Genomic DNA, 22,819 nt, shown 5'->3' with positions numbered 1-22,819 from the left:
TTAGTTGCTGCCATGGGGGTAGAGGTCAGTCACTGCTTCCCTCTCTGGCCATGGAGGGTGGGGGCGTCTGGGGGGTGGCTGGCACTGAGGGCGTCCCCGGGCACGTGTCTTTGGCTGGGCCAGGCGTGCCGGGGTTAACTTGCGCCTAATGAGAGCTGCTTTGGCCAGGGCTGGGACATCCCTGCACGTGCCCCTTGTGAGGCTACCCTGATTTTGGGAGGGGGAGGGGGTGCTGGAAGGCTGAGTCAGGGAAATTAGAGGCATCGTGGATGGAAAGCCGGGCAGAGAATTGGCATCAGGGAGGGCCAGCGAGAGGCCACAGGGTCAAGGCGCTGGTGTCACGTGGTGATGAGGGCGGTTGACAGCTGGGATGCCAGCGGCAGGTGTCTGTCTCTGGCTGCAGTTCTGGCCTGGCAAGGGCAAGGTCAGGCCCGGACCTCAAGGGCTGGAGGCTCTGGACAGCGGGTTCAGGAGCACCAGGCCCCAGGAGTAAGAGGAGGCCCTGATGAGACCACGAGAGAGAATGGAGCAAGTCCTTGGCATGTTGCCCTACCTGGCAGGCCCCTCGGACTCCTCCAGACTGTAGCAGGGCAGGCTCGGAGCCTGGGGCAGCCCAGCTGGCCATGGGACATGGCGTCTGCCGCTGTAGGGGGAGGGGGCTGAGGGCCGAGGGAGCCAGGGGTCTTCCCTGGGTGAAGAGTGACCTCCAGATCTCTCCTCCCTCCCTCGCTCCTCTGGGACCCTTCCTGCTGCAGGAGGAAGCCCCCAACCTTTCCCTCTTCATCAGGCCCTGCTTCACAGAGCCATCGAGGCCGCCTTGGCCGCCAGGAAAGAGTGGGACCTGAAGCCTGTTGCAGACCGGGCCCAGGTCTTCCTAAAGGCAGCAGATATGCTCAGTGGGCCGCGCAGGGCAGAGGTCCTGGCCAAGACCATGGTGGGACAGGTGAGATGCGCACCGGCACAACCGGGGATGTAGGGGAGGCAGTCGTACCCCATCCAATTCAGCAGGCGTCAGCTGAGTGGCTTCTGGGTGCCCAGACCTGCTCTGCGTGCGGGAGCCCAGGAGGTGTCCTTGAGGGACCAGGCCTCGGAGAGGGGACAGACCTATATACTTTGTAGACAAGGTGGATTGAACTACGCTCGAGTGTCCTACTCTGGAAATGGCCCCTCCCATCCACTTCTGCCCCCGCCCTGGGCCAGGCCCTTGTCGTGCTTTGCCTGGACTGACAGTTGCCCTACGTGGTCCTCCAGGCTCCATCAGACCTCTGCAGCCCTCAGAGCAGTTTCTGTGACATCTCCAGCAGGTCACTCTAGCCTTATGAACCACCGAGATCTGTCTCTCTCTGGCTGAGGGTCACATCCCAAGTCCTGAGCCAGCCCCCAGAGCCCTTCCATTCCCACCTCTGTCCAGCTCACCAGCCGCTCTGCCCTTTCCTGCCAGGCCATCCCGCCCATGATGTCACCAGCCTGGACCTAGCAAGGCTCCTGGACACCTCAAGCATCCCATCTCCTGCCTCTGCCCCGGGTCCCCTACCTGCAATGCTCCCTGTCTTCTCTGCCTCATGAACTCTTAACTGTCAGTCTAGCCCAGATAGCGCCTCCTCTGTGAGGCTTCTAGAACCTTCTTAGTCCATAACGATCTGTCCTACCTCTGTGCCCGCCCCCCTTCCCCAACATGCTGTTCCTCTGTGGGTTATAGCTCAGATTCCATCGGGGTGTAATGACTTCCTTTGTGTTTGTCCTACTTCCTTCCCCTTTACAAGTTTTTTGGGCATTGTAATCACACGCTAGTGTTCTCTTTCTGCGTCTTGCACCGTGTCTTCCTGGAGTCACAGAAGTGCCTGATAGAGGTTTTCTGAGTTGAATGCATGTTGAGCCAGGGAGTGGCATTAGCAGTTGAGAGACGGTTAATTTCGCCTTAGGGGCTTTGGGTGACCCCAGCGCTCTTCCTGTTCGCCATCACGTAGTGAGAGCGCCCTCTGCTGCACGGAGCTGGTATGACAGCTCCACACCCGGCTAAGTGTCTCCGGATTCAGCAGAGCCCCTGGGGTGGGTGTCGGGCTCCAGAGTGTCCCAGGTGAGCCACACCTGGGCAGGAAGAGGCGCACACACTCCAAGACCAGGTGAAGGTGCCTCTTTATTTGACTTAAGACTCAGGAGCTTGTAGGAAGCATGGTGGCCACGCAGAGCAGGAGGCAGTGTGTCTTAGCTCAGCTTCCCCTGCTGTGCGTCCTGAGCAGGGTTAGCAGCTGCCAGTGACCCCAGGAGGGGCCGCCCGACCCGAGAAAGCCCTGTTCTTGCTGCCCAGAGTCCTTTCCTCACGGCTCACGTTCACCGTCAGGAGGAGCAGACAGTCTAAGGAAATGTTTACAGTCCTCAGGTCTCCTGGTTCTTGGCCCCAATGCACCTGCGACCCAGTGTCACCATGGGCTCAGGGTCCAGTGTCAGAAGAGGGCTACTGGGAGGCACGTCCTCCACCACTGACCCCCCGGCCCTCCCGCTTCACAGGGGAAGACAGTGATCCAAGCAGAGATCGATGCTGCAGCCGAACTCATTGACTTCTTCCGATTCAACGCCAAGTTTGCCGTGGAGCTGGAGGGGGAGCAGCCCATCAGTGTGCCGCCGAGCACCAACAGCGTGGTGTACCGGGGGCTGGAGGTACCCCCAGGTGGTGGAGCTGGGGTTGGGGGCTGCCGGAAGCCCTGGGCTGGGCCTCACCACCTCCTCCCTCCCCAGGGCTTCGTGGCAGCCATCTCCCCCTTTAACTTCACTGCGATCGGCGGCAACCTGGCGGGGGCGCCGGCCTTGATGGTGAGCTGTGGGCAGCAGGTGGGCGTGGCGGGAACGGGTCATCACTCCCTTGTCAACAGACAGGAGGCCACGTCAGAGCCCCTGGGGTCCCAGCCCTCATCGCGGGGAGAAGCACAGAAAGTGGAGGCAGCTGGGGGCTGTGGAAAGTGCTTGGGGGTCAGAGGCTGGTCTGGGTCCCAGCTTTGCCCCACTCTGTCTGGGTGACCCCAGGCAAGTCCCTGCCCTCCTCTGAGGCAGTTTCCTCACCTACAAAGTGGAAGTAAAAGAAAAGCTTACATTACAGGGTCACGAGGAGCAAAGGAGGCCACGCTTGTGACACATCTAACGCCAGGCAGGTCTGGCCCGGCGCGGGCTTGGCGTTATGTAGGGGCTGCTACTAATGATGACTTAGAGCCCACCTTTGAGTGCCTGCTCTGTGCCTGGCCACTTACTTGTCAGGGTTGCAAGGCTAGCAAATGACGGGACGGGTACGGATCTGGGCTTGGTCTGTCTCTGGGCAGGTGGTCTCGAAGTTGGTGGGCTCCACTGTCGTTATCAGGGTGAAGGTGGCCATCGGCTCCCAGTCGATGGGGGAGATGCAGCCCTACCCTCGGAGGTCCTGGGTGGCTCGGGGCACAGCAGGAGGAGGGCTGACAGCTGTCGGGCAGCTGGGTGATCTGGAAGGGTGCTCGTACGCAGGGTCATCCTCGTGCATCTGCACTCAGACAGACGCACACACACCCGGCACCCACGTGCCCTCGTCCAGGACACGTGCAGACAGAGCCCTGTGAGCACTTGCCCAGCCTCGCCCCGTGAGCTTCCAGCAAGTTGGAAACACCCAGAACAGACCTGCCCGAGGGGTGCTGGCAGGACCAGTGGGCACAGGCTTCCGGAGGAAGGGAGGCTTTCATAGCCAGAGTGTGGGAGCAGACAGGGCAGGGTGTGAGCTCACTGACAAGGGCTTCTAGGGCCTGGTGTGCAGCACCTGGGCACCTGTAGGAATGGGGCTGGGTAGGGGATATCCTGGCTTGCATGGGGTCCTGGTGGCTCCAGGTGAGGGATGGCCATGCTTCAGGGTAGGGTGGGAGTCGGGGCTGGCGGCCCCTGACCTCATGAGTCATCACTGTGCCTCCTGGGCAGGGCAACGTGGTCCTGTGGAAGCCCAGTGACACTGCCATGCTGGCCAGCTATGCTGTCTACCGCATCCTCCGGGAGGCCGGTCTGCCCCCCAACATCATCCAGTTTGTGCCAGCTGATGGGCCCACATTTGGGGACACTGTCACCAGCTCGGAGCACCTGTGTGGCATCAACTTCACAGGCAGCGTGCCGTAAGTCCCCGAGGTGGGGTGGGCGGGGTGGCCTGGGGACGCTTACCAGACCTCGTGACCTCTGTCCGGGAGCTGGGGCTGTGAGCCCAGAGGTCAGGTGCTATGTGGCCCTGGGTGAGCCACTTCACCTCCCTGAGCCTGTTTCTTCTCCTTTATGACAGTAGTCATGATTCTTACCTTGCAGAGTAATCGTGAAGGCCAAACTAGTTAATGGACAGGAAGGAGTGTGACAGGCTGGAAGCGGCCTACAGTTGTTTAGTGATATGGATTTCGATGCCACTACCATCCCTGGAAAGGGCACAAGGGAGCTTGGGATAAACTGGAGGAGGAGAGTCAGGAAGGCTTCCTGGAGGAGGTGGCATCTAAGCAAACGAGTAGGCCAGGCAGAGGTGGAGGAGAGCGTTCTAGGAGGGGGAACAGCATATGCAGAGGCATAAGGCTGAAGCTGTTGGGCTCTGGGCTGTGGACGTGGTCCCGTGGGGCTGGAGTGTGGAGCTGGGGGCCGAGGGTCAGAGGGTGGGGGCGGGATATGGTTCGATCACAACTGCTCATTCACTCACTCACTCAGCTGGTGTTGATCGAGCCCCCATGTATACCAGGCTCTGCCGGTGCTAAGACTGGGCAGTGAACACGTGGAGTGGGCAAGGGCCTACCTCTTGGGGGATTTAGTCTTGTGACTATAAGGCCCCATGAGCCTGCTAAGGTGTCTGGACTTTATCCTGAAGATGATGGCAGCCACGGAAAGTTACATGCAGGGGGCGTGGCTTAATCAGACTTCTTTTGTTTCAAACAGGGATTGCAGATGGTAGCTCTCCAGTTGGCCCTGGCAAGTGGCTCTGTGTTCTTTGACTCCTAATAGGGATGGACCAACCTTGTACCATTGGGACGGTTTCATGTAAAAATCCAAATATTGGGCCTCTCTTAAGAACCTGGTCCCACTGGGCCTGCATTTCCATGTGGCACCGTTGGCTGGAGGCGGGTGGGAGGTCTCTGGTTCCCCCCGTCCTGACAGGCCCTGGGCCTCTGCCTACCTGGACGGCCTCGCTCATTCTCTGTCCGGCCCCTCCGGGCCCCTGCGTGTGCAGCCTCTGATCTAGATGATCGCTCTGGCTACTCTGAGCACAAGTCTCCGGTGGGTGGAAGCAGGAGACAGGTTAGGAGGTGTCCACGTCCGGGGAGGGACGGTGGGCGCCTGAACTCAGGTGGAGTCGTGGGAACGGGGTGAGGTGGGCTGCTTCAAGTGAGGAAGTATCAGGGAGACTCGATCACCTGTCTGTGGGGTCAAGGTTGGGGGTGTTCAGTGGGAACATCCAGGCTCGGGGCAGGAGGTGGGCATCGTTCACCAAGGTGGGCAACCCAGTTGGCTGGGCACCTGGGAGACTAGGGAAGAAGGTGAATCACATGGTGGTCACTTTGAGTTTGAGGTCCCCATGGGCCATCTGGGTGGAGATGTTGGGGTCTGCACTCCGGGCCCTCCAGGTATCCTAGAGACACCTGCAGTGGCTTCTTGCCCTCTCTGCCTGGCCTCAGGCTCCCTTGCAACAACAACCCCTGCTAAGGTTTGCCGGGTGGCGGTGGCGGTGGCAGCGTTAGAATTGCTGAGGAGGGCTGTTTTCCAAAAGGCCCGCTCTGCCAGCCACGGGCCCCATGGGTCTCTGCCTATTAGCGGGTGGAGCGGGCCTGGCCCCCATTTGCCATGCTCTGATGAGCAGCGGGCTTAAAGGTAGGAAAGTCATAAATTAGTATTAGCTACTGTGTCGCCAGCTCCCTGGTGATTAGCATTTTTATTGTTTTGTGGTGCTGAGGTTGGTCACACTTGGAGCCCAGGGAGGAGGTAGGGGCCTGAGCTGCCTCTCCCGGGACCCTCTTTGGTTCTCTGGAGCCTGGGCGTGAGCTCGTGGTGCCCCTCGCAGACCACGGTGGTGCCTGTCCCCCATCAGGCACCCACAGCATACCCAGCACTGTCCCAAGCACTTGACTCGCATTAGAGCCGTCACAGAGCAGCCCTGCCACGTGGAATTGTTCTTTCCAGTTCCCAGATGTGGCACAGAATTTGAGGCTCACAGAGGTTAAGTGTTGGTCGCAAGATCACACAACCGTGTCTGCCTGAGTCAGGACTCAAACCCGGCATCCCCTGGCCTCAAAGCCTGGCCCTTCTCTGCACTATCTTGCCGCCAGGCCTCCCCTTGCTCCCTCCTTGTAGGCCCAGGATGCAGCCCATTTCCAGCTGCTACCACCCACTGGGTTCCCCATCACCATCACCATCACCACCACCACCACCGCTGTGACCCCTGCCCGTCTCCTGTGGGGCTGCTGCCCCTAGCGCTCCTCCCTGGGCTTTCCAGGCTCTTCCTCTGCTAGGGCCTGCTCCCTAGCCCCCAGGCCCCTCACCCTCTCAGGTGCCTGAGCCCAGCTCCCTAGTCACTGCCCTGTCCTCTGGTTTTAGCACCTTCAAACACCTGTGGAAGCAGGTGGCCCAGAACCTGGACCGGTTCCACACCTTCCCGCGCCTGGCCGGAGGTAAGGGCCCTTCTCCCCGTGCCCTGCCCTACAGCCCTAGGGACCCCTCCCTGCCCTGGCCGCCATGCAAGAGAAGGAGGCGGAGGTGATGCCCCCAGAGGTGGGGCGGCCCTGCAGACGCAGAGAACTCCTTCAGGGTGGAGCCCCTGCTCTGGCACTTACACAGAGCATTTATGCCTCTGAGTGTGCGTTTTTCCTTCCGTCCATTCATTCATCCATCCATCCTTCAGCAAGTAAATTATTAAGTATGTTCACAGGCACTTTTTGGACACTGGGGATGCAAAAGATGATGAGACCCAGAGACCGAGCCGTTACGAACCTCTATTCCAACAGCGGGAGGCAGACAGTAAACAACTAGATAAATGATGTCAGGGAGTGAGAAGGGCTGTGGATAATTAAAGGAGGGCAAAGAGGTGACAGGCAGGGACCCTCAAGGGCTGGGCGTGGTGGGACTGTGACTTAGGGTGGCTGGTGGGGTGGGAGGCCTCTTCAGGGAGGGAACATTTGAGCTGAAACCTGACCAATGAAAAGAAACCAGCCTCGCAAAGGTCCGGAGGATGGGCCACCATGGGCACCCGCACTGTCGGCTAGAACTTTCTGCAGTAATGGACGTGGGCTGTACCTGTGCTGTCCCATAGTATAGCCGCTCGCCACGTGTGGCCGCAGGGCACTTGAAACGTGGCTGGCATGGCAGAGGAAGTGAAAGCTTGGTTTCATTTAATTTTAATTAATTTGAACTTAAATAGCCACGTGTGGCTGGTGGCTACCCTGTTGCACAGCCCAGATCTAGGCCAAGGAAATGGCAAATGCAGAGGCCATGAGGTGGGAACGATCTTGTGTTTGAAGAAACAAGGCCAGTGTAGCTGGGGAAGGGAGGGAGGGCGGGTGGCAGGAGATGGGGCTGAGAGGTCAGCAGGGCCAGGTCTTGTCAAAATAATTTTCCCACAAGGAAACAGTTTCATGGTCAAGGATATTTGGCGTGCACTGTGTTTAAAGTAAAACGGATTCCTCACCTGCAGGACTTCTCAGAGCCTTTAATGCACTAATATACGCATTGCTTATATTCAAGAACAAAGGCTGATGTGCAGTGTTTCCCAAACTCTTTGGAATACACAGCCCTGTTTTGACAGAGGACCCCCTGGACCATGTTTTTCATGGAACACACTCTGGGAAGATGCTGAGACCTCTCGAGAGTGAGGGCTGTCCAGGCTCACACAGTGCAGTAATGGCAGAGCTGGAGCTGGTGGTTCAGCATTCTTGCTCCTGGGTGTGAAGTGGGGGCTCACAGGGAGACTGGACCCCACGCCTGAGCGGGTGGGAACTTCGTAAAATTTTATTGAAGTATAGTTGATTTTATAATACTGGGTTAATTTCCACTGTACAGCAAAGTGAGTCAGTTATACATATATATATTCTTTTTCATATTCTTTTCCATTATGATTTATCACAGGATATTGAATCTAGTTCCTTGTGCTATACAGTAGGACCTTATTGTTTATCCACCCTATATATAATAGTTTGCCTCTTAAGCTGGTGGGAGCTGTGATGGGGGTGTCAGGGCAGGTGACCCTCCTCAGGGCCAGCTGTTGCATCTCCAATTTCCGGTTCCCCAGTGTGCGCCAGTCCAGCCTTCACGAGATGGGGGACAGTGAGTCCCTTGTGTGAGCTGTCCATGGTTTTCTGTTCTGTCTCCTTCCCACCATCTCCCTGAGGGAGAGAGACCACTACTTACTCTACCGCTTCCCCCCTTGAGTATGAGACTTTTATCTCTCTGTGCCTCAGTTTTCTTGTCTTTAAAATGGGATAATAATGGGAGGTTGCTGTGAGGCTTCAGCGAGACGGAGCTCGAAGTGCTTTGACCTGAGTCTGGAAGTTAGTGCTTTGTAACGAGCTGCTAGTAGCTGATGTTTAACGGAGTGAGGAAACCGAGGCTCCCTCATGCCAAGGAGATCGAGGAGGGGTGTCTCCACCGTGGATCAGGAAGAGGGGCCAGCCCTGGCCATGGACCTGGGGTGGCCCCCTCTCCTCTCGCTGGGTGGGGGTCAGGGGAAGGCTCAAAGGAAGCCACACCCACTGCAGGGAGTGGACCAGCTTTGGGGAGCGTTGGGTTCTGGTCCTTCCTCTGCCTTTATGTTGGGCAGCAGCCCCAGGGCTCAGTTTTCTCATCTGTGAGCTGGGGGAGCTGGTCCTGATGCCCCCTGGTGCCCTTTGCCCTTGCCTGGGCCTCCGTTTTCTCATCCCTAGGTTGGGAGGACAGGCCTGGCTGATCAGTTTCTGGGAGGTTATTGGGCTCCGACTCTGCCTTCTCGTGCCCTTGTCCTGCCAGTACTGGGGCTGGTCGCAGGGCCCTGCGGACGGGTGTGGGCAGTGCGTCGGGCCCCTCGCTGGCCTGGGGAGCCCACCCCCTCCTCATACTCCTTCACCGCCCCGCCCCACCCCTGAAGAGTGTGGCGGGAAGAACTTCCACTTTGTGCACCGCTCGGCCGACGTGGACAGCGTGGTGAGCGGGACCCTGCGCTCAGCCTTCGAGTACGGCGGCCAGAAGTGCTCGGCCTGCTCCCGCCTCTACGTGCCCCGCTCGCTGTGGTCGCAGATCAAAGGGCGGCTGCTGGAGGAGCGCAGCAGGATCAAAGTGGGCAACGTGAGTGGCGCCGGCCTCCCCGCCACGGCCCAGCGGGGGGCTGATGGGATTGGAGGCTGGTGAGGGGGTGCGGGGAGGGCGCTCCCTTTGTCTCCGACTCTGTCTCCTCCCATGTCTCCCTTGCTTCCAGCCTGCAGAGGATTTTGGGAGCTTCTTCTCCGCCGTGATTGATGCCAAGGTATGAGCAGGCCGTTCCCGGGGGTCCCGTGCCTGGACTGGGTGGGAGGCGTAGGAACAGCTATAGGGGCGACCCAGACCTGCTGCTTCGAGCAGGGCAGCCTGATAGCCACGCATACACCCGCACCACCCCTGCCAGCTCTGAAAAGGGTGGAGGCATCCGTACCCAGAGGGCAACTCGCCTCCCGCACACCCTGCCCCAGGCTCGACAAGCCCCCTTTAAGTGCCTGTGTTCATACACACACATACAAACAGGCCTGTACACCACATGCATCAACCCGAACGCGCACGTCCACGCACAGCCGCGAGCACGTTCATTTAGATCTCTGAGTGGGAGCATGCCTGTAGATTCACCCACGTACACACGCACGCCCGCGTGCACACATATCCTACAGAGAAACACTGGCGTACAGGTTCACATGTGTATATAGGCACACTTGTGGGTGTGCACGCACAAACACACATAACAAACACGTCCATACAATGCAGGCATATGTGTGCCTACGTATGTAAACCTACAAATTCATGGCCATACATGTATATGTGTGCTTGTGATGTTTGTAGTTGTAACACACACATACACACAAAAGCGTGCACATCTGCCCTTGTCTCTGCCCTGGTTCAGCCAGGCCCCGACTTTTGCTGTCAGGGCCCCCCCCCTCGCTCCCCCCACTTCAGAATTTGGGCCCTTCAGGGACAGGTGTTTGGGGTGAGTGTGTCAGGGGGCTGCTGCTGGGAATGGCCTCCAGCCAGCCCTTGACGCCCCCTACCCCACCCTACTCCCCCAGTCCTTCAGCCGCATCAGGAAGTGGCTGGAGCACGCCCACTCCTCGCCCAGCCTCACCGTCCTGGCTGGGGGCCAGTGTGACGACTCCGTGGGCTACTTTGTGGAGCCCTGCATCATCGAGAGCAAGGACCCCCAGGATCCCATCATGAAGGAGGTGATGGGGTGGGCGGCCCGGGGCCGGGAGGAGGTAGCCTGTCCCCCGAGCATGGCACACGCACAGGGCCCTGGTGCTTCACGGGGCGTCATCCCATCTCACAGATGTGGAAAGCGAGGCCCTACGAGGGGACTGTCTCACACCCGGTGAGAGCAGAGCCAGGCCCTGAGCTCGGGCCTCCTGACCCCAAATCCAGTGCTCTGTCTTCGACACTGCTGACCCGGGCTGGTGTCATGGCACTTGCGCTGTCCGCAGCCACCGAGGTCCCTGCGGCCGTCTCAGTGGCTGACACTTGTAGACTCTTAACTGTGGGCCGCACATTTGACAGAGATGAGGTGGGCATATCGTTCCCATTTTACAGATGAGAAACTGAGTCTCCGAGAGGTCAGGGGGGGTCAGGAGGACAGTGCAGGGGTGGGGGTCTTCCCCCAGCCCCTCGATGGCAGAGGGGACGGTGATACCATTGGGCAATTCCTGGGCCGGCTGTTGCCAGAAGTCTCTCCTTTCCAAGGGCCTGGGCCCTTGGCTCTGGGTGTGGGTCTGGCTGGCAGGGAGGCCAGAGACTCCTTGGATCTTTTGCCAGGTCGGGGTGGGGTGGGCCGGATGGAAGCCAACCCCGAGGGAACCCAGCGGGAGGCAGTGCCTGGCCCTTCCTGCAGGGGCTGAGGAGGGGGATGGGGAGAGGCGGAGGCCAGAGCAGGGAGACGGGAGGCCTCGGGGTGTTGGTCCAGGTGGGGCCTGACCCTGGGGCTTCTCTCCCAGGAGATCTTCGGGCCTGTGCTGACCGTGTACGTCTACCCGGATGACAAGTACAAAGAGACGCTGAGGCTGGTCGACAGCACCACGAGCTATGGCCTCACGGGGGCAGTATTTGCCCAGGATAAGTGAGTGGCTGCAGCCCCTCCACTCTCGTCCTGGTGTCCTGTCCCCACAGGACCCTGCTGTCCCTGGAGACTGCCTCCTGGGCGCTGATCCTAGTAATAATGCTGCCCTTGCTTCTCTCCGTTCTCCTCACCTCTGACCTGACCGGCAGGTAGACACGGGCAGTGGGCTCTTTTGTTAAAATGCAGATTCTGGGGCCCCACTCTCGGCTGCTGAATGTAGGTGTCTAGGGGCGGGGCTGGGGAATCGGTGCCTTTGACCTGCTCCCCGGGTCTGATGGAGCTGCAGAGTGGAAGACAGAGGCTCAGGCCCAGGTGCACTGCTTGTCTGGCAGAGGCAGGATTCCAACTTGAGCACCAGGACACTAAACTCGAAGCTTTGCCCTTTCCTTTCTCCGTGGTACTGCTTGTCTCCCTGTGTCTGCCTTTAAGAGTGGAGGTGGGGGCTTCCCTGGTGGCGCAGTGGTTAAGAATCCGCCCACCAATGCGAGGGACACAGGTTCAAGCCCTGGTCCGGGAAGATCCCACATACCGCGGAGCAACTAAGCCCATGCGCCACAACTACTGAGCCTGCGCTCTAGAGCCCGCAAGCCACAACTACTAAGCCTGCGTGCCATAACTACCAAAGCCCATGTGCCTAGAGCCTGTGCTCCGCAACGAGAGAAGCCACCGCAATGAGAAGCCCGCGCACTGCAACGAAGAGTAGCCCCTGCTCGACGCACCTAGAGAAAGCCCACGCGCAGCAATGAAGACCCAGTGCAGCCAAAAATAAATAAATAAAATAAATTTTTTAAAAAAAGAGAGAAAAAAGAAAACATTGAATTGTTTAAAAAAAAAAAGAGTGGAGGCGGGATTGGAACCTGAGGGGCAGGCTAGGGGTCTGGAGGTTCCCCAGCTCCCAAAGGCAGGAAAACTGGACCGAGATGGGCCACTCCCTCGAATACGTACAGCCTGAGCCTCATCCAGCCCTCACAGATGCCCTGCAAGGCAGGCGTGCTAACCCCCTTTTCAGAGGAGGAGGCCGAGGCTCAGAGACTCCTGGGAGCCTGTCAAGGGCCCATAGCTGGCGGCTGGCCTCATGCTCACCAGGGTGGCCCATGTGGGCTGGGACGGGGGTGTTGGAGGTTGGCCCTGGGTCTGGAATGAGGGTGAGCTGGCCGCCCTCTTACCGCTGCCCTGCCTTGTAGGGATGTCGTCCGGGAGGCCACAGAGATGCTGAGGAACGCTGCCGGCAACTTCTACATCAACGACAAGTCCACTGGCTCGGTGGTGGGCCAGCAGCCCTTCGGGGGGGCCCGAACCTCTGGTGAGTGGGGCCCCCTTTCCAGAGGGGGGCCGAGTTCCCGGCGGGAGACCCTCGGTCCTTCATCTCAAGGGTGTTAAGAGTTGCAGCAGTAGCACCATTTACTGAGCACCGTGGGCCGGGCCCTGTGCTAACTCAGTCCTGCCAACAGCCGCCTAAGCCCAGGTGCTGCCATTCTTCTTCCCATTTTATGGAGGGGGAAGCTGAGGCCCAGGGAAGTGAAGTGACTTGCCTAAGGGCACATGGCTAGAGAGTGGTGGAGCCGGGATTTGGGTCCCAGCGCCCACACCTTTTACTGTCATACTCCAGGCTACCAAAGTCCATCCCCCTCCTGTTTACAAATAGGGAAACTGAGGGTCGGCGAGGGGCGGTGACTTGCCAGAGTTCCCATGGGCCGGAAGCCAGGTCTCCCGACTCCCAGTCCAGTGCGCTCCACGGTGCCCCACTGCCTCCCAGACACTTCTTGCAGGTGGGGTGCAGGGACCTGGGGAGCATGGGCGTCCTGCCTGCTCACCAGCTCCTGGCTTGCCCGACCTCCGGCTGAGTGCCCTCCACACAGATGCGCTCTGGAAACCCTGGCTGCTGTGGCTGTGTTAGGGTTACTTTGGCAATTTGCTGCCCGTGCTGGTGCCCCATTTATTCCTCCTCCCCACTCCTTTTCCCTCTGCCCATGGTGCCCCATTTATTCCATCAGATCCTCCCCACTCCTTTTCCCTCTGCCCAGAGCCATTGTATCTTTTTGGAGATAAACAGAGCTGTCTTTTCCACAGGGACTAATGACAAGCCAGGAGGGCCCCACTACATCCTGCGGTGGACGTCACCCCAGGTCATCAAGGAGACCCACAAGCCTCTGGGGGATTGGCGCTACCCGTACATGCAGTGAGCCCGCTCAGCGCCTCTGCCGTCCACCCGTCTGTCTGTCCAAACGACTGACCTCAGTGCACTGACCCCACCCCAGGCCCTCCACCCGCTCCCCACGGGATGACCCTCTTTCTAGGGCCGAGGCCTGCCCCCTGCCCCCCACTGGCCTGGCCTGTCCCACCCTTGGAGTCAGATGCCGGGCTCTGGTTTGAGATTACGCTGTGGGGAGAACAGGGCCGCCACCCTTGACCCCATCGGCTGTCCTAGAAATTCCATCTGGTAGATGTGACCTTGGTGCCCGGCTGGTTCTCCATATGTCCCCTTCCCTTTCCTCTACACTGTGGCCCAGTGGCTCAGGGACCTGAGGAATGGTGGTAGAGTAGCTCACGGATCCATGGAGGAAAAGGAGGCATCTTGGGGGCCCCTGGCAAACCTCACCACCCACAGAGGCTCCTGGCCTTGGCCCCGGCTTCTCCGGGTGTCCAGGGTCACGTGTGGCCACAGTGGCCTACAGGGCTGGCAAATCGTGGCTGCAGGGCATGGGGGCACCAGCTGGCCTTGCCCTCTGTAGTCCGGGCGGCTCACTAGCTCTTTGCCCAGGTGCGCCTGTACCAGCAGGTACCTGTGCCCAACCAAATGCCTTAGACCCCGTGTGCCTTGCTCCAGAGTGCCTGAGCTCACCTGCGACCCATGGATTCCTGGCTATCTCCGTCTGGGGGTCTGAGGGGACTGCTGCAGGCCACCTGCCAAGACGTGGGATGTGTTGGTCCTTCCTGTTTGGGCTGTGAGATTGGCAGACTTTGGGGGGCCCTTCCTGCTGCTTCCCTTAGCTCTCGGGTCCTGCCTCTAGAGCCTGGGGTTTCCTGCAGGAGCTCAGCACCCACTGGCTGTGGTTGAACAGGCCCGGGTACATGTTGCTGCCACCTTCCCCAGCACCCTGAGACCTCTCCTTGGGTCCCCGTCCAGCCCGGGCTGAGGCTTGCCTCTAAAATTATTCCTCCTTTGCATGTTAGTGGCTCTGTGTGGACTGGCCCCTAAGAGGCCTGTTCCTTGACGCAGCCAATCGGTGGACACTTGCAAATGCATCCCGAGTAGATTCTGGTGGCCAGGGAATGAGAAGTGGTGACTTTGGAGGACAGCTTTTAGGGGGCCCCGAAAGGGCTGGACCCTCCTCAAGCACAGCTGGCATGGGGCCCCCGCGGGGCTGGAGTGGCCGGTCCCCAAGTGCGCGGTCACACACTTTGGCCCCCGGTCAGGGGTGGGTCCTGATGCTGCCCGGGTTGTTTCCCACAAGGGGCCAGGTCAGGCGGCGGGGGGCTGGAGGTGTTCCTGATTCTACTGGTTCTACACTGTGAGGTGGCAATAGGATCTGCCTGATGCCACCTAATAAAATGCCTCTTACTTAACCAAGTCGGTGGTCTTTCTGGTGGAGTTGGTGGGGACTGGTCACCTTCTACATCCGACGGAGTTGCCAGTGTGTCATTAGGTGTCAGGAGGACAGTGCCCTTGGTGTGATGGAAGGAAGGGTGAGCACTGATGCCAGGAATCCCTGCTGTGGGTGGCAGGAACTCTGGTGCCGGAGGGCCTGGGTTCAAATCCTGGCTCCAAAAAGTTGTGCAATCTCTCTGACCCTCTGTCTCTTCATGTCTTAGATGGAAATAACCACACACACACACACACACACACGCACGCACGTGTGTGCACTCACATGCACACAGGTTGTCTTGAGAATTCAATGAGTTAATTCATATGAATTAACTACGTAAGCATTATTCTGGATGTTTCCATGGAGGTGTTTTTTTGGATGAGAAAAACATTTAAATCAGTGGACTTTGAGGAAAGCAGATTACCCTCCATAATGTGAGTGGGCCATATCCAATCAATTGAAGGCCTTAACAGAACAGAGACTGGTCTCCCCCAAGCAAGAAGGAATTCTGCCAGTGGCTGCCTTTGGACTCAACTGCAACTTCCTGCGTCTCTGGCCTGCTGGCCGGCACTACAAATTCTGAACTTAGCAGCCTCCGTGATCACGTGAGCTACTTCATTACAATAAATCTCTCTCCCTGTGTCTGTCTCTCTACGCCTCATAGAGGTTCTGCTTCTCTTCAGAACCCTGAGTCATACATGTGCCAAAGACTATGCGTATGTTTTCTCACTCACAAGTCTTAGGAAGAGCTGCTGTGCTCCCATTTTGCAGATGAGGGCACTGGGGTGTAGAAAGGTGAAGGGACTTGCTGAGGGTATGCTATCAGTGGGGTGGAAACCCAGGTCTGTCTGATTCCAAAACCCATTCTCTCTCTTCCACCCAGATGTCCACACATGGCTCGCAAAGATCGGCTCAGTTGGCCAGGTGACATGGCAGGGAGCAACCGTGGCCAGTTAGCTTGAGCCTGGAATCCGTGGGTCTAAACCCACCTGGGCCAGCTGACTTGGAGGGGAAGACACGTGTGTCCTGACCTGTCTCCAACCACAGGTAATGTAAACAGAGCTGGCCCTGAACCACACAGACGCCACCCTGTCCGAGGGTCCATTGGTTAGGGCTGTTGGCTGGAGGATCTCAGAGCTGTGGGGAGGGAAGGGGACTCAACTCCGGGCAGAGCCCCTGCCCTGGCTCACCCAGGGGCTGCTACTGATTTGTGCCAAAGGGGGCTTGAGTCAGGGACAAAGGGCAGCCCCCAGAGTGCTCTGGCTGGAGCTCACGGAAGGGAAGGGAGGCAGCTGCCTTTTGTCGTCGGGGGATACATAGGCCTCGTTAACGTTGCTGAGTGGAGTGACTTATTCAAGGTCACGCTGAGACAGCCGCAGAGCTGGCTGATGACTGGTAGTGTTTTACCTACCTAGTCTCAGAGCCTTGACATTGACCTTACCAGGTAACTATTACAACATTCTATGGAAGGGCTATGGAGATCAGAGGTAGAATGACGAGCCCAAGGTCACGTAGCTGGTTAGTAAAGGGCCGGGTTAGAACCCAGGGCTATGGGTGCCACAGCCCATGGTCCTTGCCACCTGTTCCATCAGGTCCCCGCCTCCCAGGGACCTATGCCTCCCAGGAGCTATGCCTCTACCAGTGTCATTTTATCCTGGTGCCTCTGACTCCACTGAACGAGGTCAGGGGGTGGCTCAAAGCTATCGTTCACTCCGTTCTGTCTGCCCTCCCTTGTCCCCTAGACTTGGGGCTGGTGGCTCCCAAAGGCCCAGTGCCCACCCGGGTGCCCGAGGCCTCTTTGCATGGTCACTGCAGTAAGTCCCCATGTCCACGGTGGCCCAAGGAGCCTCTTCATTTCCCTGCTGTGGCCGGGGGCCCAGCCGCAGGCCTGGGCTGGAGCGTGAACCATTTGACTGAGGCTGGATGTCCCTGCCACCGCGGTGCCGCCAGTGGGGCGTGCATGCTAAGGAAATGAGGGGCCACCAGTGCCCCGGTCGCCAGGCAGACCTGGAGCTCCTGGGGGGCAAGAGGAAGCAGCAGGGTGCAGACCCACACTCTTCACAGAGTCACGCCTTCATTTTCATTAACTCCCCGACCGACACGTTCGTTACCACAGTTCCTGTAGGTCCTGTAGGTCCTCTGTCTAGAGGCGGCGTAGGAAATAGTAAGAGTCACCATTACTTGAGCGCAGGCTGTGTGCCGGGCGTTGTGCTAAATGCTTTACACGTCACACCCTCGGATCCTCATCGCAGCCCCCGAAGGTACATCCGTTAGTCCCATTTTACAGATGAGGAGACTGAGGCACGCATGGGTGGAGTAACCAGTGCACCAGTAGGAGATGACTGCCTGAGTTTCTGTTTCTCATGTCTGCCTGCCTGGGCACTGAGCACAGCCCTGATGTCCTGCCTTAACCCCTCTTACCTGTGCCTTGGCCTCCCCAATCTCAGAGTAGACGTTTCTGTGGGAGCTCAGGATCGAATGACATGTTTTAGAACAAAATGCCAGGTCCCGTGCCCTGCACAGAGTGAGATGCTCAGTGAGTGAGAACTTACCTTTGCCCACCCTCTCAATACCCTCATCCTGGATGCCTGTGCTCAGGAAGGAGATGAAGCTGGGCTTCCCTGAGCACCTATCCATGGGCAGGTGCCCCTGCTAATTAGCTTGGACCACACCAGCCTGGGAGGGAGGGAGTAGTATTTTGGCCCCATTTCACAGATGAGGAAACGGAGGCTTAGGGAGCCTCAGGGAGACTTGTTCAGTAAGCGACAGGTACAGGGGCAAGAGCTGGCTATACCAGCACCCCCTTGTCCTGGTCCCTCGAAGGAATGCAGCAGCTTCTGGGTGGGAGCCATCCAGCAGGTGGATGGGAGTAGGTGTGGCTGACACTGGCTCCAGACATAGCCAGCCTTGTCCCCCTCCCCCGGGTTGTTGACAGCCACCCTGGATGGTGGAGCAGGTACCATATGACCCTAGGTGCTGGGGTACATGAGCATTCTGTTCTGGGGCTCTGCCATGCCCTCCCTCCAGGCCCCAGGTGCGTGACAGGTACTCTTCAGTCTCGTGAGCATTTGGTGCACAGAGGCCAGGGCGAAACGAGGGAGCTGATGTTCTGCCGGGCACCTGCTTGGTGAGGTGCATCCGGGCAGGTGTTGTCGGAAGGAGAGTGAGGCTTGTGGAGAGATCTGAGTCTCAGGAAGGAGAGTCATACAGAATCATAGACCCTAGCCCTTTACTGGGCCTAGAACCGAGGGTCCCATGCCAGTTCCGTACTAGGACAAAAGCCATCAACACTGTAGCGTAATATTCACTATCACGTATGAGGTAGGTGCTTGACGTATTCATCCCATTTAATCACCCTTGTTTGAGGTGGCTGTGCATCTTACAGGCGAGGAAGCTGAGCGGAGTTAGGGCCTGCTGGTTGGCCCCTGTCCGGTGGTGCGGGTGGGGCCGTCCAGAGCCCCACAGAACAGGACCAGCCCCCTTCCCCATCCCAGCCCTTTATGCTCCCTTTAGCGACGATCACCTTTTGGGCTCTTATTGGGCTTGTGGTTGTTTGGAATCTTCAGATCTTTTTCTGAATGGCTTGCGTGGATCTCTGGACTCAAGAAGGTGTCCCAACCACAGCAGAGTCCCTCCTTCAGGCCTTAGCTGATCCCTAGGTCCCCAGCTTCTAGGGGTCACCCTACCCATTACACTTTTGACATCTCAGAGGGGTGACCAATGAGGCTGGGTCCTCTGATAACCAGCTCTGAGGCCTATCCTGTGCCCTCTTCCAAGGTGTCTCTGAACCAAGCCAGCTGGCTCAGGGGCTGTGCAGCTCCCAGACCCTCCTTGGGGAAGCCCTGCCTGCCTACCCCTGTTCTACCCTCAGCTGGATTGGAGCTAGGTTTCCAGCTGCCCAATTTTGTCCTGGAGGAGGCAGTACTGGTAGGAAAGAGACAGGGGAAATGGTGGGCGGGGGGTGGGGCACAGAAGCAAACAGGATGTACAAAGGTGGGGTAGGGGAGAGAAGCCGATGCAGCACCCAGTCCCTGGGGTCATGCCCCTTTTGGGGGCTCCCCCCTGCACTCTAGGCCCCTCCAACCACCATGGCAGGGAGAGGAAGGAAGTTCAGGGTGGCCCCCACCCGCCCAAAGCAAACATGGCTAGTTCCTTTCTGTAAGCACCCAGGGAAGCAGATGTAAGGCAAATGGGCAGCATCTCCCGGGCCCCTATTTCCATGGCTCGCCCCTGCCCCATGAACTTTGCATAAGTCTGTCATGGTTCTCCATCACCTTGGCAACCAGTAGCCACACAGGTGTGATCATGGGGACCTCGGGCCCTGGACTGGGCCGTGAGGATGGCAGTGTGTTCAGCCTGGGCCACCGTGGGGCATGTGCTCTGGGTGCAGCCCTGAAGGAGAACTGCAGGGCCTTGGTGTTCCCGGACATTTGTTCTCAGGGCAGCCAGTGCCCTAGCCTCACCCACTTGCCCTTCTTAGGTGATGTCAAGGCTAGAGGGGACCACAGAGATCATCCAGCCCAGGGCATCTCAAGGGTCATGGACTGAGCCTTGTGTCTTCCTGGATCTGGGTGCACGGCTGCATTTGTCAGTGTGTGTATTAGTGTCCAGGGTTTTCATCAGAATCTCAAAAGGATCCTTGCCCCTGAAATGTTAAGAAGCACCGAGTCCATTTTACAGGTGGGGAGACTGAGACCCAGAGAATGGAAGCCATTTGTGTGAGGGCAGCCTTCAGGTTGGGGCAGAGCTGAACCAGAAGCCAAGACTTCTGACTTTCTATCCAGAGCTCCTTCTTCAGATTTTAGTCTTCAGAGAAGATCATCCATCTGGACTAATAGCCCCCACTAAGCAGGGGGACCCCATCATTCCTTCCTCATTGGAGTGCCTTGGTCAACACCATTCCCATGAGCCCCCATTAGGGTCTTGGATTCCTCCAATCCACATACTTGCCATGTGGCTTTGAATAAGTTATTGTCCCTCTCTGAACCTCAGTCTCCTCATCTGAAAAATGGAGAGATAATAACAGCACCTCAAAAGGTAGTGAGAATAAAATGGGATGGCAGCCTGGCATAGAATGAGCCCTGCAAACGTGTTAGTGATAGAAATAACTTGTGCTCATTATCCCCATCCTCCTCCCATTCTTCGTGGCACAGACGCTGCCTCCCCCATGGAGCTCTTGGCTGGCCCACGCCTTCCCTCCTCCTTACCCCTTCTTGGCAACCAGCACAGCGTGGGTCATCATAGAGCTGTCCCGACATGCTTTTGACTTGATTGGAGCCCAGGGGAAATCCACCTGCTTTTCCGGCCCTTTGGCGACTGGCCCTCTCTGGGCCTCAGTTTCCCCATCTGTATAATGGGTAGGTTTGTGGAGCTGTGCAGACCCTCTCAGCTCTGATACAATACGCCACACTATGGATGGCCCTGGTGCCCCTGGCATCTTCCAGCATGTGCTGCCTTCACGAGCACATGGCCCTGATTTCTGTCTCCAGACCGCAAGCCGTATCCCTTGTGTGTCCTGGCTGTGTCCCTTGTGCCCCACCCAGCCCTGGCACATAGTGGGCTCTGCTAGTGCCCTCTGGATGCATGGTTTTCTCAGCCACTCTTGTCCTCCACAACGCCACACCCAGCGGGCTCCAGTTAACTTAGATGCTCTTTTTCTCTACCAACCCCTTACCCCCAAGCTTTGCTAAATAATCTGACTTGACTGGGAGTCTCCAGAACATTCCAGGGCCACCCAGCAACTGGCATCTTTATTCTCCCTCTTCAGACTGACGCACACACTCATTGTGCCTGGAACTGGTCCTTCACCAACACCTTGGCCTTGAGGTGGGACCTGCACTGGGAGAGGGCGGCACCAGTCCCCACCCCCGTGGTGGGTGTAGCTCCCGAGGGCAGAACACACCCAAATCAGACAGTACAGGGTTGAGAGCTTGGCAGCTTGGATCTAAATTCTAGTGTCATTGGGAATTCCCTGGCGGTCCAGTGGTTAGGACCCGGTGCTTTCACTGCTGTGGGCCCGCGTTCAGTCCCTCATCCGGGAGCTAAGATCCCGCAAGCTGTGCGGTGCGGCCAAAAAAATTAAAATAAATACATTCTAGCGTCACTTCCTATTAAATGTGTGCTTTTCGGCAAGTTGCTTAACTGTTCAGCTTCAGTTTCTTCACTTTAAAAATGGGAGTAATAATGGCTGCTTTGCAGGGTAGCTAAACGATACTGTGCCTGGCATACGATACACCCCAGAAAAGTGCTGTTTAGTTATTGTCTTCACGGCTCCCTAAGTATCTGGCCGGGCAGAGGACAGTGGTCTCGGGGGCTCCTAGAATGCCACCAGGGACCGCGTTCCAAGGAGGCCAATGTGGCTGTAGTTTGGGGCACACAGCGCAGGAGAGAGCAGGCGGGGCAGGATGGGTGAGCTGGGGCCAAGCTGGGGAGGCCTTGAAAGCCAAGGCCAGGAGCTCGGCTGTGATCCTACAGCAATGTGGAGTCCCAGGGGGTGTTAGAGCCAAGGTGTGATAGACTCAGAGCTGTCCTTCAGGGATTTAAACTGTCAACCTGAGGCAGACGGGGAGGTCCAGACAGGAAGTCTGGGAGTCAGGGAGGTCTGAGCTTGGGGTGTGGCAAAAGGGGGAGGAGTCTGGAGAGAACCGATAGACACTGTGAATTAGTGCTAGGGCTTTTGACCTGCTGACACGGAGGGTGAATAAGGTCCAAAGAGGACCTCCCCATTGTACAGATGAGGAAACTGAGGTCAGGAGAGGGGAGAGCTAGGGCCAGAACCCACACCTCCAGACACCCCGTGCAGGGCTCTTCCTTTCATGCTATGGGTTGGATCTCCCCACCCCCCCACTGGTTTACATACACCCAGAGAGGGCCAGGGCCAGGCCCCAAATCACGCAGCAAATCCTGCATCTTTCCACAGCACCCAGAGGCCTCTCCCTGTTGTTTTCAATGTCTGTGAGTTGACTCCACCCCAGGGGAGGTCAGGGGTGAGGGAGGGGGTGCTCCCTCTGAAGTTGCTAAAGACACAGCCAGTATCTTTCAGGGTAACTTCGAGAAGATTTGGGCTCTTTCAGCTGGGCTCAGAGCCCGGGGTGCCCCCCGGGGCGGTTCATTTCATTACAAGAAAGGACAGTCTCGCACTCTGGCAAATTTACCTTTCTCCAGGGTCTGCCCTGCACCCCACTGTTCACACATGCCTTTTTATTTAATCCCCATACCGATCTCATGAGGCTAGAATTATTATTCCTATTTCAGTAGCAAACAGAGGCTCAGAGAGCTTAAGTAACCTGCCATTCTCACACAGCACACAGAGCTGATGTCCAGTCCAGGCCGGCTGGACAGGCTGCCTCAATGTTCCTCGAGTGTAGACACACATGTCAGCAGGAGCTGGTCAATGATGTAGGTCTGTTACCAGGGGCGCAGTGCTGATACAGATGGAAGAGTCACTGCAGCGCAGAGCAGGAGTTGTTCCCGTGAGCTGGCACCAGGAAAGGGTTCTAGGAGGAGGTGAGGCTCCAACTGGCCCTTGAAGGAGGATCAGGGTTTGGCAGGGGTGGGCAGGGGGACAGTACTGAGTTTCCAATCCCCTTATTGTCCCTTGGAGCCTCCTCCCACCATAAGCCTGGGCTCCAGGAGCAGCATTCAGGCCTGTGACATATCCACCTAGGCTGGGCGTTTTATAGCAGGCCCCCAAGGCTCCTGCTAGGCCATATTGCTGGGTCAGGAAAGGACCAAAACAGCATTCTGTGGACAAGGGTCTTTGATTTAAACAGGTCCCTGATTTGCTGGAGCCGTCTCCCTCCATTCCACTCCTTGGGGGCAGTCACCTTCAACGTTAGGAATTTTCAACTTTCCTTTCTGCCAACACCCCTGCCCCTGGGTCTTGGATCCAAGGGGGGATACCTAGAGAGGGCTCCCTCTGCAGAGGTGATGATGGATTATTGGGCTGACA

At 57.8% G+C, this 22,819-nt stretch overlaps 1 protein-coding gene across 1 annotated transcript in view; it reads left to right on the top strand.

Annotated features, from left to right (window-relative positions):
* Positions 1-14,294, top strand: part of ALDH4A1 (aldehyde dehydrogenase 4 family member A1) — a 32,178-nt gene extending 17,884 nt beyond the window's left edge. The window contains exons 5-15 of the mRNA XM_065894328.1: positions 788-943; positions 2,509-2,658; positions 2,737-2,811; positions 3,931-4,118; positions 6,565-6,638; positions 9,083-9,279; positions 9,410-9,457; positions 10,245-10,397; positions 11,160-11,281; positions 12,466-12,584; positions 13,352-14,294. Coding sequence (XP_065750400.1) covers positions 788-943; positions 2,509-2,658; positions 2,737-2,811; positions 3,931-4,118; positions 6,565-6,638; positions 9,083-9,279; positions 9,410-9,457; positions 10,245-10,397; positions 11,160-11,281; positions 12,466-12,584; positions 13,352-13,464 — 1,395 coding nt within the window. The 3' untranslated portion in view covers positions 13,465-14,294. The remainder of the gene's footprint in view (positions 1-787; positions 944-2,508; positions 2,659-2,736; positions 2,812-3,930; positions 4,119-6,564; positions 6,639-9,082; positions 9,280-9,409; positions 9,458-10,244; positions 10,398-11,159; positions 11,282-12,465; positions 12,585-13,351) is intronic.
* The last annotated feature ends 8,525 nt before the right edge of the window (positions 14,295-22,819 follow it).

This window comes from Phocoena phocoena, chromosome 1 (genome assembly GCF_963924675.1).
Source record: "Phocoena phocoena chromosome 1, mPhoPho1.1, whole genome shotgun sequence".
In the NCBI taxonomy this organism is placed as follows: domain Eukaryota; kingdom Metazoa; phylum Chordata; class Mammalia; order Artiodactyla; family Phocoenidae; genus Phocoena; species Phocoena phocoena.
Note: the sequence above shows the minus strand (reverse complement) of the source record. Positions and strands in the feature narration are given on the sequence as shown.